At 45.2% G+C, this 21,936-nt stretch overlaps 1 protein-coding gene across 1 annotated transcript in view; it reads right to left on the minus strand.

The window, feature by feature from the left end:
- DIAPH3 (diaphanous related formin 3) overlaps positions 1-21,936 on the minus strand; it is a 553,931-nt gene that overhangs the window by 521,587 nt on the left and 10,408 nt on the right. The window contains exon 2 of the mRNA XM_030566194.1: positions 4,907-4,939. Within this exon, the coding sequence (XP_030422054.1) occupies positions 4,907-4,939 (33 nt within the window). The remainder of the gene's footprint in view (positions 1-4,906; positions 4,940-21,936) is intronic.

Genomic DNA, 21,936 nt, shown 5'->3' on the forward strand with positions numbered 1-21,936 from the left:
CTGCACTGCAGCAGAAGAAATGCTGACATCTATGCAAAGATTGCACAGGGCCTGGGGAAAGGAGCTACACCCGGGACAGGTAGCAGTGCCGTGTGAAAATATAAACTTTGGCAAGCGTACCAAAAGACAAGGGAGGCCAACGATTGTTCTGGTTCTGCCCCAGAGATGTACCACTTTTACAATGAACTGCATGCAATTCTCGGCAGTGACTTCACCACCCCAAAACACAGCGTGGATACCTCCCATGAGTGAGTCCCAAGCCACCTCAGACAGCAAAGAGGACACTGTGGATAAGGAAGAGGAGGAGGAGAATGGTGACAGAAGAGAGGTGGATCCATTCTCTCCGATAGCCAAGACCTGTTCTTAACCCTGGAGCCCATCCCTTCACAGGACCAAGTGGTGGCCCCAGGTGATGCTGAGGAAAGCATCTCTGGTGAGTATACATTTCCAATCAAACGGTAGTGGGTACATTCCATTATATTATAGATTTAATCTGAAAAAAGAATGATGGGTACTGGGTATCTGCTTGCCAGTGGATGCTCCACCTACGCTGTAGGTGCGCCCCAAAAAGACTGCTTATGTGCATAGGGATGACATAGGAATCCTCCATTGAGATCGCTAGGAAACTTTCATACAGGTACTCTGCAAGCCTCTGCACAAGATTTCTGGGGAGGGCTGCCTTATTTCTTCCACAATAATAGGACACTTTCCCACACCACTCCATTATTAACTCTGCTGGCATCATTGCAATACACAGCATAGCAGTGCAAGGATCAGGTCTGTACGCAAACGCTTGCAGCATCTCCTCCCTTACCTCCCCCATTATCCTCAGGAGACCAATATCGCATAGGGTCACCTAAGGGAAATGGGGGAAGTTTTCAGTGCAAGTACATGAATCACAAAACAGAACAAATAATCCAACCCCGCCCACCCCTTTGGTGAAATCTGGGTCCCACAAGCACACTTTCCCTAACTTGGCATGGCTGTTGTAATACACCATGGTCCCTGTCAACAAGCACCATTAAGAAAAGGCAGGGAGAGTTTCCTGTCTCTATTCTCCCCTCCCCACCCTCCCGCCAGGCCGCTTGATTTTAAAAAAAGGAGGAGGCTTAACACTGGTGCCTCTCGTCAAGTACTGTCCATGTTGCTAGGGGGAAGGGGTTATTGCTCAACTGCCCAGCTGTGCTCCTGACAAGGGTTTTACAAAAGTAGCAGCACAAGACCTGTTGCCTATGCCTTATAGCCATACTCACCATGGCTGGAGCAGCAAACCAACTCTTGCAATAACTAGGGATTCTGAGTATACTGCCGCTTGCAGTGAAGTATATTAAGGGTTGAGTTTTTTGTTTCGTTTTTTTAAATCAGCCTTGCACCAAACACAATATATGCACTGACACTGGTTACCTTGTGCTTTGTATGCCTTACAGCTGAAAGCTTGCCCTTTGGTTAATCCTCCACACTGGCTTTCCCAGATTAAAGGCTTTCCCAGATTAAAAAGCAGAAAAAGAGGACTTGGGATGACATTTTCACCGAGATAATCAACACTTCTGGGACAGCCAAGGCTGAGCTCAGAACATGGAGAATTTCTCTCCCCAAGAAACTAAACATGGACAGCAGGCATGCATCCCAGGAGCAGGAGTGTGCCATACAAAATGAGATGCTGTGGATTATGAAGGGCCAATCAGACATGTTGGAGTGTCTGGTTGAGCTTCAAGAAAGGCAACACAATGCTAGACTCCTTGCAGCCAAGAAAAAAGATCAAGAAAAACATGTTTCTTTATTTATTCAACACGTGGTTGGTTGGTTCATTTTACAGCGGAAAAAAATAATGGGGAGATTGGTTTGGGAAGGAACAATGCAGATAAGCTTCACACATTACTGTGGCTCATTGCTGAAATGGGTTTTCAAAGCCTCACAGAGACACAGAGCTGGTCTCTTATTACCCTGGTATCTAGCTGCTCAAAATCATCTGCCAAGCAATTGGCCTCAATCCCCCACCCCATGGAAAACTTTTCTCCCTTAGTTTCACAGATATTATGCAGCACACAGCAGACAGCAATAACCATGTGAATACTGCTTTCTCTGAGGTCTAACCTACTAAGCAAACAGCACCAGCAACCTTTTAAACATCCAAAGGCACATTCCACCACCATTCTGCACTTGCTCCTCCTATTGTTGAGCTACTCCTTACTGCTGTCCAATCAGCCACTGCTTGGCTTCATGAGCCATGGGAAAAAAAGGTCAGGCTGGGTCTCCCAGGACCACAATTGGCATTTCAACATCGTCAATAGTTATTTCGGAGTCTGAAAAGAAAGTTCCTGCTTGCAGCTTTCTGAACAAACTTGAGTTCCTGAAGATGCACACGTGTCACATCTTTCCTGACCATCTGACACTGATATCAGTGAAAGGCCCCCTGTGATCCACAGTCCTTGCGACACCATTGAAAAGTATCCCTTTCAGCTTATGTACTCTATGGCAAGGTGGTCTGGTGCCAAAATAGGGATGTGTGCGCCATCTATCACCCCACTACAGTTAGGGAACCCCATCGCAGCAAAATCATTAGTGTGTGCTGCCCATTGCCCAGAATCACTACCCTTCTTAGCAGAAGTCAATTAATAGCCCTGCAAACTTGGACCACAACAACTTCCACAGTGGATTTACCAACTCCAGATTTACTGGTCAGTGGGGAATCACAGTCTGGCATTGCTTCCACTCGCTTCTCCACTGTCAAAGCAGCTCTCGTTTCAGTACTTGTACACTTCAGGGCTGGGGAAAGCTCTGCACAAAAAGTTCCTGGACAGCATCTTCCACAGATGAAAAGTTCCGCAGCCACTGCTCATCATCTCATAGCTGCACAACCATGCGATCCTAGTCAGCCAGTGCTTGTTTCCCTGGATCAGAAACGGCACTCAACCATGTTCACCTGATGTGCAACTGCCACCAGCAATTGCTAACTGTTTCGCTCTATGGCGTGCAGACAGGCTGCTTGTGACACATTGCCATGTTCCGCATGGCAGCTCCTGTCTCAGCTTCAGAAATACTGCAGGTTAAGGTCTGAGGTGTTTGTAATGCTAACAAAAGTGCACAGCTGAGCAGGGTCCGTGTTGCTCAAGCTATGGTGTATGTGCAGCTAAGCCAGGCTTTCAAAAAAGGATGCAAAAAACCTTCTTTAGTTTGCCGCAGAGATCAGGGAAGGGAGGGAGGAAAGTGCATCATGGGAGACCAAATTCATGTTCCCATTACCTCCCACGACAACATTTTGGTCCCATGAGGCACTGCAAACCCTACCCAAAATCCCATTAGGCTAGTTGAACTGTGGGACAGCTATGCACAGTGCACTGCTCTGTGCATCGTTACAAGCGCTGCTAGTGAGGACACACTTCACCGAGACAATAAATGTGTTATGCATATCCAAGATTGACTTAATTTGAAGGCTTGATGTCAACTTACACAAAATAGATTTCACTTTCTAGTGCAGACATGATCCAAGATGTGTAAACTTACTGTTCTCATTTTTTAAAAAGGACAACTGTTCTAACCATGAAGAGATGATGCTGATGTTCATCGTTTGAGAATGAAATGCAGTATCTTGAATGACAGAAGACTTGCTACCTCATAACTATGAGAAGTCTTCACCAAGTATTTGATATTAAAAGTCTATTTAGACACACAAACCAACAAGTTTAAGTGACAACGGCTAAGCTAGTCTCAGAACATGAATTATATACTGTTATGAATGAGGTGAGAAAGGGTTTTCACCACACATTTGCCCTGAAAGGGTTAATGAAAACAGAGAAGGGGGCTAATTAACCCAACGAGCCATAGGTGAGAAGTATCAGGTGACTAAGTAATCCCCTGACAGGACTCAGGGAAAGGCCCTAAGGTCTAAAAGGGAACAGACCTTGACTGCTGGCTAGACACCTGGAGTAGAGGGCAGACCTGGGTTCCCCAGCCAGCCACTGAGGGACTATGAGACAATGAATAGGAAGGCTGTCTATGGAAAAGACTTTCCAACCCCTTGGTGAAATCATTTGGTGACCTGGTTGGAGGCAGAGTCAGAGAGGCAGCAGCAGGTTGCTGAGCGAGAGAGGTTCTGCAGACCTACATAGAGAGGTGGAAGGATGACATGCAAGTGCGGGAATGGGTGTTAACCTTGCAAGCTATTCCCCAGCCGTTGTTGGAGCACTCCATCACAGTGAGTTTTAGAAAAAAAACTACAAGCTAGTATTAAACACTATTTTAGCAAGCCATGCAGCCCTAACAGGTTAACTCAATTTTTGCACGCCTTAAACGCGATTACTACATTCATTATGTGGTTTGCCTCAGACAGTTATACTAGTTGCCCTATGACGAAGCAGCAATTGGTACAGAGTATAGCAATTTAAAACGAACGACCAATGCAGACATTTTTACTGGGTGCATCTAGACCAGGGGTAGGCAACCTATGGCACATGTGCCAAAGGAGGCATGCAAGCTGATTTTCAGTGGCACTCACACTGCCCGGGTCCTGGCCACTGGTGCAGGGGGTTCTGCGTTTTCATTTTAAATGAAGCTTCTTAAACATTTTTAAATCTTATTTAACTTTACATACAACAATAGTTTAGTTATATAATACAGACTTCTAGAAAGAGTTATTCTAAAAATGTTAAAATGTATTGCTGGCATGCGAAACTTTAAATCTGAGTGAATAAATGAAGACTCAACATACCACTCCTGAAAGGTGGCCGACCCCTGATCTAGACATATCATAGATGAGAAATCATTTTTTCCAGTTGAGCCAGATTTTATCAGGTATATTTTAGCTATTTTTAATGGAGACACTGTGAAGATATGCTAATGTTAAAGTTGTGGAAGATATTGGGTTAGTCACCGAGCACAGCAGAAGCAAAACGTTAAGTAGTCTTACCATATCATCTGTCAGTGTCTTGATATTTAAATGCTGTAAATTAAGGGAAAAACAACAATTATTGTCACTAACTTACTTGTAACAGCTGTTTTACTTTAAGTGGATTAAAAAAAAACCACTACAAAAACAGTGACAGTTCAATGTGATTATTAAAATAGCTTTAAGTTTTCAAACTAATTTGAAATTAGTACCTCACAAGAAATTGCCTTAGAAAGTTAGTATTACTTCTATGGGTTTGTGGAGTATTTGGGGGGTTTATTTGGGGGTGGGAGGGTTCTTGGTGCTACTGCTTACTTACAATTGACAGCAATTCATTTGAGACACACAACCATTTACATTTTCCAATCTCTAACAAAATTGTATAGTTACTGGACTGTTACTTGACTGAACAGAAAATAAGGCAATACCATGCAAGTACTGCCTAAAACAATTCAAATCTTACCTGTTCATCTGTGATATATGTGAACTGTAGAACACCGCCCAGTAAATCAGGCAGGGGGGTAACCAATACAAGAGTGTCTTTAGATTCTAAACTAGGGCTGTCAATTAATCGCAGCAAAGGCATGCAATTAACCCAAAACAAACTAACTAGATTAAAAAAAGTCAATTCTTCACAGCTTAAAATTGCACTGTCAAACTATTATAAATATTTTTGGCCATTATTCTACATTTTAAAATATGTTGATTTCAATTACACCACATGCTCACTTGTATTATTTAAATACAAATATTTGCACTGTAAGAAAGATAAACAGAAGAAATTGTATTTTTCAATTCACCTCATACAAGTCGACTCAGTCCTACTTTTTTTTCTAGCCAATCACTAAGAGAAACAAGTTTGTTTATATTTATGGGAAATAATGCTGCCAGGCTCTTATTTATAATGTCACCTGAAAGCAAAAACAGGCATTCGCATGGCACTGTCATAATCATTCTTGCAGCCGCTGTTGCAAGGTATTTAGGAGCCAGATATGCTAAACTTTCAGATGCCTCTTCATGCTTTGACTTGAAGGCTCTCAAGTTTTACACAAAGACTGCACTATAGTACTTCTTTAAGGTGAATTGAAAAATACTATTTATTTTGTTTATCTTTTACAATGAAAATATTCGTCAAAGTGAGCACTGTTTACTTTGTATTTTGTGTTATAACTGAAATCAGTATATTTGAAAATGCAGAAGAACATTCCAAAACATTTATAATTTAAATTGGTATTCTATTAAGTGCAATTAAAACTGTAATTGTCACTTTTGTTAATCTCACGATTGTGATTTTTTTAAATCATTTGACAGCCCTATTCTAAACCCTTCTGTGCATACCATAGTTGAGAAATTCTCAAGCTGAAAGGAAAGTTGTTAGCTGCTCCGTATATTACCTCTACTTGCTGAGATCTCTTGTCCTTCTGGGCAGTTTGGGAAGGTGCCTGTACTGGTGTTTTCCCAAGATGTGACAACATTTATCAGCTAAGAAAATAAAATGCTACCCCATAATACAGCTGCCACCAGATATACAAGGGATCTACCAAGTAATGACCTAAATGCAGGGGTATAAGAGAAGGAATATTTATAGGAAAAATATTAAGTGTTCAACATTGTCCTTACTCTGCCTTCACTGAAATCAACAAAAGTTCTATCATGGGACTTCGGTGAGAGAAAAGTTAGGTCAATGCTCAACATTTATGAAAATCTCTACATAAACTTACAGGGAGGTGATAGCAAATCCTGAGGATGAAATGAGGACAACTGGGTACAATAAGAGAAAACTGTCTTATTATGACCTTTTATCCAGCTCCTTCAAAGTCAGTCTTCACAGTGGGTGTTCCTCGTCTCCACGGCAACTAGAAGCAGAGTCTTTGTTCAGAGCCTGGGCTTATGACCACCTATTAAGAAAAACCCTTCAAAACAATAGCATTCAAAACTAAAAATACTGTCGCCCTGGAGAAGTTCTCCCTAAAAAGTGGTTATAAGCCCGGGTTCAGAACAAATATCTGGTCTGCCTCCAGTTGCTATGGAGACAGGGAGCCTCCATTGTGAAGACTGTGACATGGAGGGTCTTAAACAAAAAGTCACAATAAGACAGAATTTTCCCTCTCTCATGCCATTCCATGTCAGATGTGTCACTATGATTTCTACATTACACTAATAATCTTTAGTGAAGCTCATCGGGCCCCCCATGCCCTCTCACTCTCCATCTACCAGACTGGGGCAGGCAGGGAGAGATCAAGGCTTTTGCCCTGCAGGTGGGGTGATGGGGCTAGGGTCCTGCCCAGTGCGAAGGAGGTCCAGGGATTTCACCCCCACTCTTGCTAAAGTCCTAAGCACCAGCAAGCGCCTCCCCTGGGGCTGAAGCCTCAAGCCCTGCCACAGGGCAAAAAACATGGGCAGATGTGCCTGGCTCTAAAGCTTCTGATCATCATATGAGGCTGGGAGGATCAGTAAGTTTGGCTACCCCAATATAGATGCATAGTGTAAGGTCAACATAAACTGTCTTATGTCGACTTAACTCTGTAGTCGAGACTACGCCTCACTCCAAAAGCCTTACAACATGACTCAAGCAACAGCTTAGGGCCATGCTAAGAGCCTGAGTCTCATCATCGTCCGGGGAGAACCAACTATAAGAAGATTTTTTTTGTGGCCATCGCTAAGCAGATGACCACGAGGGGCCACAACCAGGACACTGAACAATGCAGGATAACAAGCAAACAGCTCAGGAGGAGCTAGACTCAAACCAGGGATGGCAGGAAGAAGTCCAGCAGTGGAAATGTCACCTATTCGTTTTCTGAGGAACTGGATAGGATTTTGATCAGTTAGACTACAAATCAATGCAGGAAGGTTGTGGATCCCACTTGTCCATTCTATTCTCACCCCCAAAGAATGACCAGCAAAACTCAGAGGATGTGCACAAGGAGGCAAGTGAAGAACTGTCCCTGGAAAAGCAGCATCTGGTCATGATCCCAGACCCTGGCACTGGCCAGGTACATTAACTCCTCGCTGAATGTTGTAGTTATGTTCCTAAAAAATGCGACTAAGCGAAATGATATTAAGCTAATCGAATTTCCCCATAAGAATTAACGTAAATGGAGGGGGGGTTAGGTTCCAGGGAAAAAGTTTTCACCAGACAAGAGACATTTTATATTACACACACACACCCCCAAGCTTCACAAGCATCATCGCTGTGTACCGGTATTAAGTTTAAGTTTTAAACAAACAATTTAATCCTGGTACACAGAGATGATGACTGTGAAAATTGGATGAGGTAATGAAGTCAGAGGATGGGATATTTCCCAGGGGATGCCTTATTGCTAAATGATGAATTAGCAATTGGCTGAGCCCCCAAGGGTTAACACATTGTTGTTAATGTAGCCTCATACTCTACACGGCAGCATGAATGGAGGGAGTGGAGACAGCATGGCAGACAGAGATGCACACCGTGTGAGAGAGCGAGAGATGTGCATTGCCCCTTTAAGTACGCTGACCCCACTCTAAGTATACTGCCTTTTTAAATAGATCAGCAAGTTGAGGCCGCAGCTCCTGCCAGCAAGCTCCCTCCATCCTCAGCCCTGTCATGTGCCCCCCCGCCCGGTCTTTGGAACTGGGGTAAGCGGGGTGCAGGAGCAGGGGGACACCCTGACATTAGCCCCACTCTCTCCCTCACCCTTGCACAGCAAGTAGGAAGCTCCAGAGAGCAGCACATAGCAGTGGGGGAGAGAGGGACAACCGAACTGCCCGCAATTGATAGCCTGCTGGGAGGCTGCCGCATAGGGAACTTGGGGAACGGGGAGCTGATAAGGGTGTTGCTGGTCCACGCTGGTTCCAAGCCTCCACCAGCTAGGTCCAATGGGCTGCTCTTCCTGCAAGCAGTGGACAAAGCAGGTGGCTGCCAAACGACATTATAAGGGAGCATTGCGCAACTTTAAATGAGCATGTTCTCTAACTGATCAGTAACAAAAACAACAACTTTTTAAGTGAGGAGTTACTCTATAAGAATAGCCCAATTCCTGCTGTGCAGAAACCCATACTGATCTCCAGACAAACACCCAGGCTAGGATAAAGGAGGCAGATCCTCTTGAAGGAGCCTTGGCATGAAAGTCTTTTTCTTTACAATTGATCATCATTATTGTGCTATACTACCACATTAGCTTGTGTTCCCGTTGCCCCTTGGCTGCAGACATTTTAGACAGATATGAGCTTTAGTCTCCAGCCTCTGCAGTCTGTAGCAGCTGTCCCAGCCAGCCTAATGCCTTGGCTATTAACTGTTTTCACGTCCATACCACAGACAGCATATGCCCACCCATCTATTTCTTTTCCTTCCCCACATCTGTCCTGCCTAGCCAACACACCGCCACCCAAAGCTCCATTTGCCAGCTCACAATGGCAGCCAGCAGCATGGTGCAGCCTGCACTCCAGCCACCCTCTGGTGGCATATTCCAATAACGAAAACATTAATTTATGCAAAATTTAGTCTGACACCGTGGTCACAAGAAAAGAGGTTTGGTTAGCATTCTTGCTTTACATGAGGTACACATTAACATTGTATACCTGTAAGGCTACAAGGGTAATAACTCCTTGCTTATTAATAAATGCCCTTCAACACACATTCTTACAGAAAAAGAGCTTTGCCTTAGTGAAAGCAAATCTCTTAATGGCTTTTCTTAGGCTTACATAGAGATCAACTGGGAGCTATGTACTTCAGACAATGGTTACAGAACCCTATATTATATATATATTTTGCTACAAACTTTCACCATGGGACAAAGCAGAGTCTAAGCTACGACTGACAAATTGCTCAATTTTTGTCTGGACAGTATGGGAGCTAACTACAAGGTCATTCTCCCCAGTATAAGTCGCAATTCCCTGGCACTGCTGCACCACTTCTGTGGTAGGATCATCTTAGTGACTAACTTCACAACTTACCTTGCTCATCCGCCCTTTGCCTTTTTGAATAAGACCATTCTCTCCCTTCAACTCTACCCACCTCAGGGTAATGTAATCAAGTCAGGACAGCCCAAAGGGAATCTAAAAGGCATTACTCATGTGCTAATCTCTGACACAGTATTAGCAAATCTGCAAACCCAAACTGAAAACAGAATTCCCACCTCTCCCAGTCTCTAAGGCACAATGCCAAATCCTAGCAGCGTATCCTACAGGACAAAAATCCCAATATAGCCTCCTTATGCACATACCACTTACCATCGCTGAGATTCCCCCAAAACTGGGAAGAATCTCAGGAGGGGAAATCAGAAATGCATATTAAAAAAATGTCAGTCTCTTTTGCAACACAAAACATGATTACTTGTGTTTTTCTCGTATGCCCAAGCCGAGGCACCCACAGCGGCCAGATCATCAAGAACAAGGCCTATATCAACGGCTGGGCAGAGGGCGAGAACAGAAAACTCAGAATGTTATGTTAAGGTACCTCACTGCAAAGTCAAACAAACAAAAATAAAAACAGGCAGGGAAATGGAGGCTGTACTTGGCGGGGGCGGAGAGAGGAGAGCTCTCCAGGGAGATTGTTGAAGCGACCAAAGAGTGTCACAACGGCCAAGGACAAACATTACCATAGCAATAAAAACTACTGAAAGAAAGGGACACGTACAGGCAAATCCTGGAAGCAAGATGGACCCAGAATGCTCTGCTACATTACATGCTACTGTTCAGGTAACAGACAATGCAGGGTTGTAAACTAAGACCCAGCCATGTTCTGCAACCTCTGGATAATACAGTATACTGGGAAAACCAGAAACTACTCTCTGCTGTACTGCAACAGCATTGTTCCCAGAATTCATTCCCTTCACAGACCCAAACTCAGGGCAGTAATAACAGCTGCACCTGGGAGCCCAGCTCTTTTGAGCCATCTAATGCCCCTAATAACTTAGAACTTTTCCTCTTTGAAGTCTTCTAATGTTGAGGTGCAGAGGGAGACAGGCAAGGCACCTACACTTGCTTGTTACTTGAATCCCCACCTCGCTGTGTCATTTTGAACATTTCATTATTGTTCTAATTAAAGTTCTCTCTTTGCTATATTACATTCTTCAAAAATAAAAAATTCATCTTCAACCATTTTAAGTCAATGCATTTTGCAGATGTAGTAAGATGAGGCCCTGAAACCAACTCTTGTGTCAGAGGCCTAGTCTGAGGCCTGAAGAAGCCTGAACCAAAGTACTTCCAAGCATTGCAAAGCAAAAGCTCAGCTGTGAGCCAGAGGCAGGCCTCACTCACAGAAATTGCTGAGAAGAGGATTGTTAGAAGCACGTGCATTCACACATAAGGGCTAATAAGAGGAACTTGTGCCAAAATGGCACCTGGACAGCCTGATACAAGGACACTCCATAGACATAACAAGGAACAGGCAGGTGCATCTTAAAGACAGGACAGCATGATGGATAGATCTGTATGTCTGGAATAACATGATCAAAGGGTAGACAGCACCCTAATAAGCCAAGAGGATATACCTCTATACGTTAGGAGGGATGAGTAATCTGTTCCGTAACTGTATAAAAGTAGGTCCCAGAGTGTGCATCTTTGGCCAGCCTAGGGGGCAGTGGAAAGTCCTGCCACTGACTGAGCTGTGTCCATTGCCAGGGGGCACATATTCATTGTATGTCCTGTAGAGTCTACAGGAAACTATTACAGTGCTTTGTTTGACAACAAACCTGGCTCGGGTTCCTTCGTACTGTTGGTGTCACTAGGCATAACCCTAGGTAACTCTGAAAGATGATAGACCACAAGTGTCAATGAAGCCCTCCTGTTGTAGGCCTCAATGAACCAATGTTCCACCATGTTAAACACTTTCTGTAACCTAGTGTAGTGTTAGCAGTTAGTTTTGGTTGTAACAGTCAGTTCTCTGCTGTAATACATTGAAGCTAGGCTAAAGCCCGCTCAAGGCCGTTTTAAGATACTGTATACATGTCTCAGCAGCGGAGAGGGGGGAGGAAGGGGGAGACAAAAGATTGAATGAGAAAAGATACTGCAGCTGGATGGGAAAGTAGGGGGGGAAGTAAGAAATCAGCTAGTCAGCAAGAAAGTTTTGTAGTAAACAACTGGGATATAAAAGGAAGAAACTGCTTGTTTTAGGTGTGCAGGATCTGAGATTGTTATTTCTCCCTTGCACTTTATTTGAGCTCAAATAAATTTGGTTGTTTGCTTCTCCACCTTGGTGTGTTTATTGGCGCTTAAGCACTGTGGGCAACGAACCGCTGTTGCTTGCCTCTGGCACTGCTGTGTCTGCAACAGTACCTTACTACAGTCTGCGGTCTTTGGGGGTTTTCTCGGGGTTTGCTGCGTCAGCTATCTGCGCCGAGCCGGGGCAGCACACGGAGGGAACACGCATGCAGCCAACTGTTATCATCGAACAAGAGCAGAGCACCACACCGGTAGCTACTAACAGAAAATTTATAGATTTAAAATGCGTAAACAAAATAAAATAAGGATTGCCCAATATTCCACTTCCACCACTCAAACACTACAGTGCTCACAATCCATTCCACCCACCCTCCACAGGTTAACAGACTGATATCATGTTGCACATTTTCAATATGATATTCAGAAGTAAGAGCTATAGACATCCCTGACAATACTGCCCTGACAGTTTCCATTTTCTACTGGAGCCTTGCTAACTGATGAGCAAGTCTCTGCACTTCTGCCCAACTTTCCTGCCTCTCATCATTAAAGCTTTTTCCCTTATTCTTACCAATGTTGTGCAAAATGCAGCATGCAGCTCTAATCTTAGGCACATTTTTTTCCCCCTGTAGACTCTGATCTATTCCACAGACAGTTCCACCTTTCTTGCAAAGCAGCCAAACACACAATCCAACTACTTCATTCTCTGCCATAAATCATTAAATTGGTTTGGAAGTACCAGTAGCCATCTCTCTACAATTTAGGCTCATATCATGACTAAGGAAGATTCTGTCATGGAGGTCACGGAATCTGACTTCCAGAGACCTCCATGACATTTTCCTCTTCAGCCCCAGGGCACAGGGGCTGGAACTATCAGCTGGCGAGGGAGCCCTGCAGTTGCCCAGCCAAGGGTCCACAGCTCCAAGCTACCACGGGCAGCAGGGGGGAACCCACAGTCCCAGCAGCGGTGGGTGCTGGACTCTTCTCCCTACCCATTTTGTCACAGTTATTTTTAGTAAAAGTCAGGGACACATCACAGGCTTCTGTGAATTTGTTTATTGCCTGTGACCTGTCCATAACTTTTACTAAAAATATCCGTGACAAAATTTTAACCTTAATAATGGCCATCAGAAACAACTTCCCATTAGGGAATGTTTAATGGAATTGGACAAAAGAAGCTTGAATAGACGGGTTTGACAAATACATGAACGTTCACCAGCAGAACTGTAGACTTTAGTGAAGATGGCAGATACTTAGCTTTTCAGAAAGCTAGATATTAAGGAAGCTAGCAGACACTTCTCTTACCCAGCCTGGAGAGGCCTAAGACCACTACTCTGTAGGCTCAACAGTTTAAAAAACAGAACAAAAAACAGTTCCCCGTTCCCAGCCAATGGGAGATGCTGGGGGCGGTGCCTGAAGCAACAGCAACACACACCTCTGCGCCTCTCCTCTGCCAGGTTCCGTCCACTTCCTTGAGCAGCACGAGGGCAGGGCAAGCAAGTAGGGAGCCCGCCCTGCCCTGCCGTTCCCCCGGTGAGCATTGGGACGGAGCCTGCCCCCCCAATCCATCCTGCAGTCAAACCCCTTGCCACACCCCTCCTGCTCCCCAACCCCCCTGCCGCACCCCTCCTGCACCCCAACCCTCCTGCACCCAGGATGCAGAGATAAAATTTCTTGACACGTTAAATGATTGCTTCTTGGAGCAGCTAGTCCCAGAACCCATAAGAAGAGAGGCATTTATTGATTTAGTCTTAAGTGTTGCACAGGATCTGGTCTAAGAACACAGCTAAATTGCTTGGTAATAGTGACCATAACACAGTAAAATTTAACATCCCAGGTGGGCGAGGGGGAGACAGCAAAGCAGCCCATCACAGTAACATTTAATTTCAGAAAGGAGAACTACATAAAAATGAGGAAATTAGTTAAACAGGAATTAAAAGGTACAATGCCAAAAGTGAAATTGCTGCAAGTTGCATGGGAACTTTTTAAAGATACCATAATAGAGACTGAATTAAAATGTACACCTCAAATAAAAAAAACATAGTAAGAGAACCAGAAAAGTGCCACCGTGGTTAATCAACAAAATAAAAAGCAGTTAGAGGCCTTTTTGCAGTTAGAGGCAAAAAGGGATTCTTTAAAAAGTGGAAGTTAACTCCTACAGAGAAAAATAGAAAGGAGCATAAACTCTGGCAAGTGAAATATAAAATTATAATCAGGAAGGCCAAAAAAGAATTTGAAGAACAGGCAGCTAAAGACTCAAAAATTAGCAGCAAAAAATTTTGTAAGTACATTGGAAGCAGGAAACCTAAACAACCAGTGGGGCCACTGGACAATCGAGATGCTAAGGGAGCACTCAAGGAAGATAAAACCATTGCAAAAAAACTAAATCAATTCTTTGCATCAATCTTCATGACTGATGATGTGAGGGAGATTCCCAAACCTAAACCATTCTTTTTAGGTGACAAATCTGAGAAACTGTCCCAGATTGAGACGTCATTAGGGGAGGTTTTGGAACAAATTGATAAACTAAACAGTAATAAGTCACCAGGACCAGATGGTATGAACCCAGCAGTCCTGAAGGAGCTCAAATGTGAAATTGCAAAACTAACTATGGTATGTAACCTATCACTTAAATCAGCTTCTGTATCAGATGACTGGAAGATAGCTAATGTGACACCAATTTTTTTTTTACAAAGGCTGCAGAGGGGATCCTGACAATTACAGGCTGATAAGCCTGACTTCAGTACCAAGCAAACTGGTTGAAACTAGAAAAGAACAGAATTGTCAGACATATAGATGAACACGGAAGAATCAACATGATTTTGTAAAGGGAAATCACGCCTCAGCAATCTACAAGAATTCTTTAAAGCGGTCAATAAGCAAGTGGACAAGGGGGATCCAGTGGACATACTGTACTTAGATTTTCAAAAAGCCACTGACAAGGTCCCTCACCTAAGGCTCTGAAGCAAAGTAAGCTGTCATGGCATAACTGGGAAGCTCCCATTGGCTTCCCGCAGCTCCCATTGGCCGGGAACAGGAAACCACGGCCACTGGGAGCTGCAAGCAGCTGTACCTGCAGACACTCAGGTAAACAAAGGGTCTCATAGCCCACCAGGGGCTTACCCTGAACGAGCCACGATCTAGGTCAAGCACAACTATAGGACTTGAAACAGGAATTAATACAGTGAAGTCTTCTAGCCTGTAGTATATTCACAGGGTCAGACTAGATGATCCCTTTGGGGGGGGCGGGGGAGGAATCTACAGATAAAGCAGGTAGATCTGATGAGCAACAGTATTACTTTTTACAGTCACTTTATCGAACAGCACTTTAAAAACACGATTGTTAGTCTGACAACATTTTTTACCTTTGATTTCTAATTTGCAGCCTTAACATGTAGTTAATGTAGGGTTTTGAAATGGAAACATACACCACCCTATCCTAAGTGTTTACTTGGAAGAAGTGATTAAAGGTTGAGTTACACTGATGTGACTGTTGATATGTAGTAACAGTATTCAGGAATACACAACTTATAAGTGTGTTCATTTGAATTAGATATAAAAAGGCAATTTTGAATTAAATTTATAAAGAATGTGTATAAAGACATTAAAATCCAGTGACAAAATTTAATACCATAAACCAGACTTAATTCAAGCCAACAAGAACAACATGAAGAATTATGGAATTCCACACAACTGCAATAAGGTGTTCTAGGTAACATCTGTTCAGTAATCATTCCCATAAAATAGATTAATTTAGATTCAATGTTTTACATTGCAGTAACTCCAAAACTAACTCAGTTGCTTCATAATTAGAGATACTTATATCAGGAAGAAATACAAACTCAAAACACAAAGAGGCCATTTCTTCTCATCTGTAGGTTTCCTTAATAAAATTTCCAGATATTCTGAACATTAAGTGTTATTCTGCTTTTTTCAGCAAAAAAAATTGGTGCAAACAAGAAATTATTCATAATTCACATAACTTCACTGGTACACTGCAGACCGACAATTGCTAAAGACTGGTCAAAAGTGCACTCTGAAATCAATCCAACTTCCAGTGAAGTGAGTGGAAGTGTTCCCATTGACTTCTGTTAGAAACAGATACTGCCTTTCAAGGGTTAAAGTCTATACATGAAAAGACTCAGGGCATGTCTTCACTACAGTGGCATAGCTACAGCACTACTGCTATGCCACCATCACTCTCTAATGTAGACATTTCCTAGATCCACAGAAGGATTTCCTCCACCACCACCCCCAGTCGATTTACATTATCCAATGTAACAAGAGGACGCAACCAGGTCAACAGAAGAATCCTTCTGTCCACCTAACTACATCTTCACCTAGCTACAGTGCTCAGGGCGCAAAACTTTTCACAGCCCTGAGCAACAGATCAGCCTATACCAGGGGTCGGCAACCTCTGGTAGGTGGCTCGCCAAGGTAAGCACTCTGGCAGGCCAGGCCACTTTGTTTACCTGCCACATCGATAGGTTTGTCCGATCGCAACTCCCAGTGGCCACGGTTCGCTGTCCTAGGCAATGGGGGCAGCGGGAAGCAGTGAGGGATGTGCTGGCCGCAGCTTCCCACCACCCACATTGGCCTGAGATGGGGGATCGCAGCCAGTGGTAGCCACGATCGGCTGAACCTGCCGATGCGGCAGGTAAACAAACTGACCCAGCCCACCAGGGTGCTTACCCTGGCGAACTGCATGCTAGAGGTTGCTGACCCCTAGCCTATATCTTAGGTGTCGGCAAGGCCTCAGTGTCAGCAAGAAGCAATCAGAAATTGTTTGAACATCATCAGCAATAAGCCCGTTGTAGAGTCCCATGGCAGCAGTAGACACATGGGACAATTGTCCCACATACACAATTTCAGGTTGGGAGGTGAATCCACATGAATGTATCTCTCAACTCTGAGGCTGTGTACACATTAGTTTTGTTGGCAAAAGCAGCTTTTACCAACAAAATGTAATGTGTAACACCTCCACTAATGCTACTTTAGGCCTTGGCTACACTCACACTTTACAGCGCTGCAACTGGGGTGTGAAAAAACACCCCCCTGAGCGCTGCAAGATACAGCGCTGTAAAGCATCAGTGTAATCAGGGCAGCACCAGCGCTGCCGCTCTGACTACACTCACACTTCAAAGCACTGCTGCGGCAGCGCTCCCGCAGCACTGCCGGGGCAGCGCTTTGAAATTCCAAATGTAGCCATACCCTTAGTCGGCAAAATTCTTCTTTTTTGCTGATGAAATAAAATCACCTTGACAAGTGGCACAGAGCTTTCTGCGAACAAGTGAGAAAGCATCAGTTTAGACACTGCCGTTTGTTATATCATCATAACTAGCTTTCCCCAGTATCCCACAATGCTCACTCTGCTCACTGTTTTGAACTTAGTTGCACTGTATACAGCTATGCAGACATGTCATCTTCCTGTTTCAAAGCTCTGGGAAGTTCTGACAGTTGAGCATGCCGCCCTGCTGGGGCAGCAAACAGCAACTCATTAACTCAGAATCCTGCCCTCCCCAGGCAATAGGAACTGTGAATTTGGAGACAGCATACCTGTTGGGTCTAAACTTTTGGTGAACTTTGGAGCCAAAAAACACCCAGACTGGCCGTCTCTGCATAATCCTTTCTGAACCTTTTTTTTGAACAAAGCACTGACCTGCAAACTACTCATGACACCCCCTTCCTCAAGTAGCCATTAGCCTTTATCTCTATGCATTTACTTGTTAAACTTGCTCTTCCTGTAAAATCTTGATTGATTATGCATGACCATTATCTTTTATTAATCACTTTGTTTACTTCTGTGTATAAATATTGATGCTCACCCCTAATAAAGGCGCCACACTTATTCTAAAGCTTTTGGGTTAGTGTGAGCCCGTTGATCAACGCATTTGTGTCTGGTCTCTGACAGAATTGTGTGCCCATAGCCTCCCGCACGAACTCGGGTGCTGGAGAGGTGAGTAAGGACTTGCTTTATTACCTAACAATTTGGGGGCTCGTCCGGGATACCTTCTGGTGCGGTACCTCTGTCCAGTGGTCAGACCACTCATATATGAATTGGCAAGGCGCCACAGGAGATTTCTCCCAGCCAATTCAATATTGAGGGGTCGTGTATTGGACAGCAGGGTAAATGCCAGTTGGAGGGCTCCTGTCAGACACCATGGGTCAAGGGACTAGCGTGCCTCTTGAGAGTCCGTTGGGGATTGTAAATAAGTTATGAAACGAAGGGAAACTCCCAGTACAGACAGGAATGTCTAGGAAGAAGTTGTACACACTATGTGTAAGGAATTGGACTGGGTATACCGCGGTATTGGCCGACTCGGAGATGAGGTGGCCTTCGTATGGCTCTTTCGAACAGGCTGCCTTAAGAGGAGTAAAGAGCCAGATCGAAAAAGACCATCCGGGACAGTTATGTTACTGGTTTTGTTGGGACACAGCAGCAGAGCTGTGGAAATCTTTAAAAATTATGGCAGTCAGGTACTCTCCCGAGAGTGAACCCCCTCCAGGTTATTTCGATGAAGGGTGTAGACCACGGCGTGTTTTGACTCGTCAGCTGGTCCCCTCTGCACCTGCCCCTATTCCTCCGCAGGGGGACTCTCTCCTTGTAGCAGAGGGGAATCTGCAGGATCCCAGATTGGAATTTGTGCAGAAGGATGAGGAGGAATTGGAGGGGCAAACCTCGGGAGGAGTAGTTACTAGGCTTAGGTCCAAGCAGGTACGGCAGGGTGCATGCCCCCCCCCTGAGGAAAGTATAGTTAGAGAGATGCCTTTACAGGTGCATGATCAACCTTATATGGGCAATGATGGACGGTTGCAACATGCTAGTATTGTGGAATATAAAGGATGGCTAGAATGGGACTTGAAAGAGTGGGGACAGTTGTCAGGGTCTTTTGGGGAAAATCCCCGAAAGATCATAGAACTTCTAGAAAGATTGTTTTTAAGTTATAATCCTACTTATACGGATGTGGATCAGTTGTTAAGTAGAGTTTTGACCGGAGAAGAACGTAGTAGATTGTGGATGGCAGAAAGGACATGGGGAGATAGCAATGCAGCTAATTTTACTTGGATGGATAGGCGGGATCTGGCCGCTGGCTGGAATCCCCTAGACTGGACTCAGCTAAGGCTGACTCAGCTGCAAACAGACCGAGAGCGATTGTTAGAGAGACTCAAGGAAATGGCTCGCGGCTCGCCTAATCAGGCTAAGTTCATGCAGATTCGGCAGGAATCTGATGAGCCGCCCAGAAAGTTCTGGTCGAGGCTATTGGAGGGGGCCCGAATGTTCACTCAGATGGATCCTGAGAGAGAAGCAGACCACCCTACTCTTATTTCATTTTTTATGAATCAGTCGGTGCCCCCTGTAAGGGATTACTTCTTAAAGTTTCGCCCTGGTTGGGGAGGTGAGTCAGTCACTTCAGTGTTGGAAGTAGCTGATTTTGCCTGGGAGAAAGAAAGAGAAAGTAGTAAAAAGAAAGAGAAAAAGGAAGAATATAAGCTGATGGCTTTAGCTTTTCACGGTGGTGTTCGAGGCAAAGGCCGTGGCCGTGGCAGGGGATTCCAGGGTGCCCGGGGAAGAGGGTCCTGGCGACCCCAGCCATCAGGAAATTGTTTTCAGTGCGGACAGCCTGGTCACTTTAAACGTGAATGCCCCTGGGGACGCCCAGAGGGTCTGGTTGCATCCGCAGATGCTTATACAAGTGAGGAATACACCCCTGCACCACCAGCTCAGCCCATCCCCCAGGCCTGGATCAACTACGGGAAACAGCAGCAGCCGCAGCAAACTCAGCCTCCTCAATGACGGTACCCCGGGGGCGAAGGCAAACAATGTGATGGTCTTATTTCCTTAATGTCTTTAGCCGGCTCCTTTCTCACTTTCTCCCCTCCCAGCAAAGAGCCTCGTTTAACCCTTTCAGTCCAGGGACTGCCTGTCTCTTTCCTCATTGATACTGGGGCTACTTTCTCTCTTTTAAATCATGCCCCCTCTCCCTGGCTATCCTCTGAGGTTAAAACTGCGACTGGGGTGGAGGGCAACCCACAGTCTCTGGGACTCACTTTGCCTTTGAATGTTATTTATGCTGATAAATGTTTTTCTCACCGTTTTCTTTTTTCCCCAGCTTGTCCGATCCCTTTGATGGGCCGGGATTTACTCTGTAAGCTTGAGGCTACTTTAACCTGCACTCCTGAAGGGGTAGGATTATTGATGACAGTGTTAGGAGATTCGGCCCCTACTCAGGGTAATTGGGAAACACCTCTCTCTCTCTCCCCTGACCTCACTGACTTGCCTTCAACCCTCTGGGGAATTTCTGACACTGATGTTGGCCTGCTCCTTTCGGCAGAGCCCGTAAGGATTCAGGTAAAGCCTTCCTTAACCCCCCCGTCAGTCCCTCAATACCCCCTGTCTCTGGAAGCCCGGGAGGGCATCCGCCCCATTATTGAGGGATTCATTGCACAAAAGCTAGTCCGCCCTCAGCGCACTCCCTGTAACACCCCTATACTGCCTGTCAAAAAGCCTCCTAAAAAGGACGGAGACCCTGTTCGTTGGCGCTTTGTACAGGATCTACGAGTTGTTAATCAGTATGTGGTCCCTCTTCATGCAGCAGTTCCTGACCCAGCTACTATCATCAGCCAAATCCCCTGGGATGCTGAGTGGTTCACTGTTATTGACTTAAAATCAGCTTTTTTCAGCATTCCTGTGCACCCAGACTCTCAGTATCTCTTTGGTTTCACCTGGGAGGGACAAAGTTATGTCTGGCAACGACTTCCTCAAGGCTACAGAGACAGCCCCACGATTTTCAGCCAGTGCCTCCGCCACGACTTGGAAGGTTTCACCAGTCCGCAGGGATCCACATTGGTCCTATACGTAGATGACATCCTATTAGGTAATCACGAAAAAGCTGCCCTCCGCATCGATGGTAAGGCACTTTTATTATACCTACACACCAGAGGCCACAAGGTAGACCCTAAAAAGATTCAGTGGGTCTCACAGAAGGTCCGATATCTGGGCTTCCTGTTAACCCCAGAAGGAAGACAGATGGACCCAGCCCGCATAAAGACTATTCAAAACTGCCCTCTACCGAACCCCAAGAAACAACTTCGAGGTTTCTTAGGATTAATTGGCTTCTGTCGCCCCTGGTTGCCGTCCTGCGGGGAGTTAAGCAAACCGCTCCACCGACTCACTGCTAACCTTGCTCCTGACCCTTTGCAGTGGTCCCCGGACACTATTCAAGCCTTTCAGTTACTCAAGGACAGTGTGGCCTCCTCCATGTCTCTCCGCCCCCCCAATTACAGCAAACCCTTTCACCTTTTTGTCCACGAGAGGGGCGGAATTGCTAGTGGTGTCCTTACCCAGCTGAGCGGGCCCCACCATTTCCCGCTTGCTTTTTACTCTCAGCAAATCGACCCTGTCGCTCAGGGAACCCCATCCTGCACCCAGACTCTGGCAGCAGCTGCCCTGCTGATCACAAAGGCAAAGAGCCTAACCCTGGGTCATTTTACCACGGTTTGGACCTCTCATGCCTTGTCAGCCCTTCTGCGTAGGGGCACAACCCAAGTCTTTTCGGCCCATCGTCAGCAACAGCTAGAGGCCGAACTCTTAGAAGACACTAACCTAATTTTTGAAAGGTGTGGACCCCTTAATCCAGCTACCTTGCTTCCTGACCTGCCAGTCCCCCAGGACCAGCACGACTGTGTGGAAGTAGTTTACAGCATCTTACAGATAAGAGACAACCTGTTTCACATGCCACTGGACAACCCCGATTGCATCCTCTTCTCGGACGGAAGCTCCTTCTATGTTGATGGCAAGCGTTTCACTGGTTATGCTGTCACCTCTGAATGGGACATTCAAGAGGCCGCCTCACTGCCAGGCAACTGGGGAGCCCAAGCCGCTGAACTCTATGCCCTGGCCCGAGCTTGCCAGT

The sequence above is a fragment of the Gopherus evgoodei genome, chromosome 1 (assembly GCF_007399415.2).
Source record: "Gopherus evgoodei ecotype Sinaloan lineage chromosome 1, rGopEvg1_v1.p, whole genome shotgun sequence".
NCBI classification, from domain to species: domain Eukaryota; kingdom Metazoa; phylum Chordata; order Testudines; family Testudinidae; genus Gopherus; species Gopherus evgoodei.